The sequence below is a fragment of the Limulus polyphemus genome, unplaced genomic scaffold (assembly GCF_000517525.1).
Source record: "Limulus polyphemus unplaced genomic scaffold, Limulus_polyphemus-2.1.2 Scaffold1044, whole genome shotgun sequence".
Taxonomy (NCBI): domain Eukaryota; kingdom Metazoa; phylum Arthropoda; class Merostomata; order Xiphosura; family Limulidae; genus Limulus; species Limulus polyphemus.
In genome coordinates, this window is record NW_013666654.1 from 238,414 (window position 1) to 243,926 (window position 5,513).

Here is a 5,513-nt window from a genome sequence, read left to right on the forward strand (position 1 = left end):
GTCTTACACTGCTAATTAGGGACGGCTAGCGCAGATAGCCCTCGTGTAGCTTTGCGCGAAATTACAAAACAAACAAACAAACAGAAACTATACAAATAAAAATGAAGTCACCAATTTAATAAAAACAAAAAATAAAAACAAAGAATAATAATGAAAGGAATTAAAATATGTTTTGGGGCTTAATCTGTTGTCACGACAGAATTGGGTCATTTAAAAAGTTCGAACAGCAGAGTTTCTGTTTCCATAGAAAAATAACATATTTTGTTGTAGTTCGTATGCAGTTGGAAATATTCATATAAAGGACCTCGTTCTTTTAACCTAATTTTTTTCTCGGGAGGAATGTACAAACCTTTACAAGATTATACATGTTCTCGAGAAACCAATTAGGGTTTGAGAAGATTTATTTACATTCCCATGCATTTAAAGGGAAGATTGTGGTAAAACCTACGTAAGATGTTTTAATCTCAAAATTTTCAAAACAGTGGTGACATTTTACTCACTTTTATTCCCAGTAACCCTATTTCACTCTGTTTCATATGCTAACAATTAATTAAAGCTTGCTGAAAGAAAAAGGGTGAGGGGCAGGAAGCGAGTTATCCTGCCAAGCAGGGAACTTCAATGCATTGTTTTCGGTGGTACAGCAATACATACATAAAAAAATAATAATATCTCATTCTGGCTAGATTGAGGGGAACTACATATTATACAAGGTGGAAAGGGAGAGGGGCTGAAGACAACATAAGCATCAAGTCTTATCGGTTTCATGTTCATAACCCTGCTGAATTTTTCCTGTCGCTCAAGTGATACCTAATCTAAAGTTCCATTACTACCAGGTACTGTATTCCTGCATTAAAATAAAACAAAATTATTTCTTTAAACATAAACATCTCAGCTGTTTATGGTAAGTCTCTTGCCTTAATAAGTAAAACTACATTCAGTTTCACAAATACTTTTTCAATGAATTGTTTTCGCCTTAAACTGAGAATATCACACTCAGTAGAAATCCACATTGATGAGATAATCCTACATGATCCGTTGAGCTTTCTTTCCCTTTTACATATTTAAAGCCACCAAATTAACAAAAGCGTGAAGCTCAATGCAAATGAGTTTTTTAGTACTCTTATACATATCACAGATTTTAAATGAAATAAACATTCTAAGCACACCAGAATCCAAGTTATCTGAAAACACCCATGCGCAGTTCCTGCACAATGAAATGCTCTACTTACGCCTTTCAGGGAAAGTTTCGACTGAGAGATAAGATCCATGAAAATGTGTCACTATGTCTACTGAAGGCAAGTGAAATTAGTATTAAGTACTGCAAGGAGCTTAAACAAAATGAAAACAACTGAAAAATTGCATGTTTACATGAGTTCAATAAGCATGGTAATTTGACACACACAGTAGATGGTGCAGAAGAAAAGGATTACTACTACTGCTTTATTCTTGGTTTTTATTAATTACAGTTGTTACATAATAGAATAGTAAAGAAATGGGGGAATTAGGAAATGATACATATTCATCTTACAGAATGTATTATATGCTTCGTAATAGCAAAGGAGCAACATGTATAATTTCCACGATTGTATTTCTTGTATGCGTATGTGATGTACATATATTTAGGCCAAGCTGTACTAATGATCTCAGAAACCAGTAAGAGACAACAACACTGGATTGCTCACCTGTGGTACTACTGCACGTCACTAGGGACTGTTGGTTGTAGAACACAGAAAAAGGCAGTTGTTGAGCACCTTGTTGGAGGATATTCTGAAGCAGAGGTTTTGTGTCTAATCCCGGACTTGGAGTCTGAGAAGGAAGAATCTCTTCTGTGGATAAGTCTCGACTCTCCCTGGAGTCCAACTGGTTATTGTTGCTTCCGTTCACTGGATGTAAATGAAATAAACTGCATTATAGAATTATCACCATTGAACGAAGATATTTATATATTTTGTACATTTTTCAAAATTTTATTATAAGTGGCAGCAAAAGTTCTTTGGTTGTGTTCAAATTCATGGCTCTTTTTTAACTCTCCTAAATGTTAATGAAGTTCTAAATAAATGCAGCAAAATGCTAGCTTTACGTTTATAGTATGCAGCTAGGTGTGTCGATGGAATAGTAAATGACATTCGTGGGACCATTCCGTACTTTTCGAGATCACATCTTTTCTACTACGTTAGTTATTTACAGAACAACGTAAAAGATTGTGAACATTCACATTAGTAACGCAGTTTGGAGAATAAACTTTGACTTCCAACTGATAGCAAAGTAAAAGAAAAAAAATTCAGATTATGCACACTTAATTTTTTCATACAGCAAATTTATCTACGGTGTGTACCACAGATCGCAAACTACGAACCTTGAAAAAAGATCGTGTTGTTGGAAGTAAAGCACAAAGCTACATAACGGGCTGTCTGTGCTCTGCCCAACACGGGTATCGAAACCCGGTTTCTAGCGTTTTAAGTCCGCAGACATGCCGCTGTCCCACTGGGAGGCAAATATCGCGTTAAACAATATTTTTATGCACTTAAATAAGTCAAAAATTCTCTAGTCACTTTATAAACACACAAATAATAGAAATGCCGTTCAATATTTATAAACGATCGATTGGTCTTTAAAATTATACCTTGTAAAGATTAAATAGAATACAAAATGTACAAATACCGGTAGCTGCATTAGCATTTTCTTCATCACTTTACGGGTTTGTTGCCACAACTGTTTTACTATTTACAATATAGTATCTTAATAGCATCTTTTCCATTTATCAAATATGTGTTTTACACAAACATCAAATGAAACCGGTTTCATGATGTGTTAGTAGCCACGGTGACGTGAGAATGTAAATTAATCAATGCTGTGTTTGTCTACCCACACGATAACTAGAGAACGGTTGACAGTAGCTACAATCACTTTATTTTACATTTATTAAAAAAAATATGATTCTTTGAGGAAAAGGGTTTAAGAAACTTGTTGGGTGTGATACAAAAGGATCAACAACTGTCTTGAATACCAGATCCTTATCTTTTAGTCTTAGTTCATGATTTTCAAACTTCACTGTACACGATTTTATAACCAGTGACTATATTCTGTAACTTTTCAAGAACAGCGTGATCATTTGATAATTTGCCGATTTAAACTGAATGCGTGTACCATCATTATTGATAATAGAAAGCAATCTGACGGAAATAAAACTGAACAATCAAATTACTAAACGTAAACAAATGACGTAACATATGTATAACAAGAAGTAACAGGTTTCCCCGCATAGCTTTAACCACCTTGCTGAAAGAAACAGGTATGTCGCGTATCTAACATCCCCTCAACAATCACAGGTGTTTCATAATTGGTCTCTTTTTCCAGTTGCGAATAATAAGTCGCGAATTACAGAGATAATAAAATTAACACAAAGTACACATTTCAACAACTACTAATACAATACACTGAGATTAAAATGCTTTAATATCCTAAAGAAGGTCATATTTAATATTTAGAGTCGGAAAATAGCAAAAGCAGCATGGTTTCGCAAGGCAAACCACACGGAATCTTGGGTCTATGAACTTGTATTTTGGCAACACTCCATTCAGCCATACGAAGGTCATGTTTCTATTGCGTTCAGAAAGTAGGTTGGTTGTAGGGCAAGAATCAATGTGTCGGCTACTGTATAAATATTTATCCCAAGTCCCACTTTTACAATATCTATAATTTTGCACAAAGTTACAAATTTGGGGTGATAGACTAAGCTAGAAGGCACCTAATCAACACCACCCCACTACCAACTCTTGGGCTACTGTTTTCAAACTGATTTGTGGGATTTCATCGGCACACTTGTAACGCATCTAGGGCCCGAAAGTGCAGAGCGCTTTTTTTTTAATGTGTTAATAACGGGAAGTGAATCACTGAACCTAAAGGGCAGCACACGCTAATCACTAGGCTGAGCTCGGCCCCTGACACTGCGGACTCAGGCGAATTGTTTTTTATTATAATACTTGTGTAAAGGAAACCTTCACAGTGTTTAATATCGTTAGCATATACAGATACAGAAGAAGTAAATTATTTTCCTCTGATCTGTTTTTGTTTTATCACATTGCTGTTTCTTATAATTTTGGTATATAGCCCAGTGTAATTATTAATAAATTTTGCTCAGAGTAAGCTAGCAATAAAAATTAGAACTAAAAAAAATAACTCCTAAATTAGTGATAGCCAATTTTATGCAAGAAACCGTTAAGAAATGCATAATGCCATAAATCAACATATAAGAAAACTAAAATCTAATTTGAATAAACAAAGTCATCATTTGGGCTCCCCCGTATTAGATTTATACTTATCGTCGCAATCCCCATAACGTTTCATGAAATTCGACCAACTTAAGAGAATCAGGTTAGTCCTAATTCCATGTACTAAGGTAAGGCTGCAATATTAACTTCAAAAGTGTAAATGTCAATAACATAGAAACATTAAGATATTCCTAGGCATTTTTGTTCACTCGTAATTGTCGCTCTTTTTGGTCAAGTCACTTGTAAGAACTGCTCGACTACATGGCATAGTGTACCAAACTTTTTAGGACAGATAATAGTGTAAACTAGATATGTAGGTTTAACCTTACCAAAATACTGCTGGAATTACAACAATTTTTTTTTGTTAATTAAAGTCACAAAGACTACACAATAGGCGTATCTGTGCTCTACCCACCCACGGGTAGTCGAAACCCGGTTACCTAGCGTGTAAGTCCGCCAGACATACCGCTGTGCCACTGGTGGGCGTACAGCAAAGAACGAATCTACAAGGTGGAGATTAGAAGTCGACAAGAAAATACCCAAAATGATAACTGCGATACGGTGTCTATCGTCTCTTTAGTTGTTTTTGTTCTTTAACAAAGGTCCCCCGGTGGCTCAGCAGTTTCAGGACACTTAACGATAAAATATGGGCTTCGATCCCTGCGGTGAACAAAGAACATGTATCACATTTAGCTTTTTACCCAACAACAAACATCCCCCCCCCCAAAAAAAAACGTTTCTGCTGTAAATACAAGTTCTTCGAATTCTCACCAGCCAAAAAGTATTTCAGTTTTTTTTTTCCGGGTAACACTTACCTCTCCACGTTACCCACCAATGAAACACACACAGTTGGCTGTCCCTGACCCAGATACAGGTCGTTCAACAGAAGAGCGGAGAGAGAGAGGAGAATGGATGGAATGCGCAATTTCACAAATAACAAGTACGTCATGAGTTCTATGTACGCAGTCAAGGCTGACTTGTATTCAGGTTTCTTGGCTATTTGCTTTTTTTTGTTTGTCTATTGCTGTAACAAACATTTACCAGCATATATATATAACTAGAAGGAAGGAAATTACTTATGAAAGATCTTTTTTTTAGTTTTTTGATATCACTATTTACTGGGTCAGTTAATTTTGCAAAAAGTATTACTAAAAATGCAAACACTGAAAGAAGTTCTTTGTTTGTTTGTTTTGGAATTTCGCGCAAAGCTACACGAGGGCTATCTGCGCTAGCCGTCCCTAA

At 35.7% G+C, this 5,513-nt stretch overlaps 1 protein-coding gene across 2 annotated transcripts in view; it reads right to left on the reverse strand.

Annotated features, from left to right (window-relative positions):
- LOC106461849 (ecdysone-induced protein 74EF-like) overlaps positions 1–5,513 on the reverse strand; it is a 48,454-nt gene that overhangs the window by 20,847 nt on the left and 22,094 nt on the right. For both annotated transcript variants that reach the window (XM_013921709.2, XM_022388925.1), the window contains exon 2: positions 1,683–1,883. In XM_013921709.2, the coding sequence (XP_013777163.1) occupies positions 1,683–1,883 (201 nt within the window). The remainder of the gene's footprint in view (positions 1–1,682; positions 1,884–5,513) is intronic.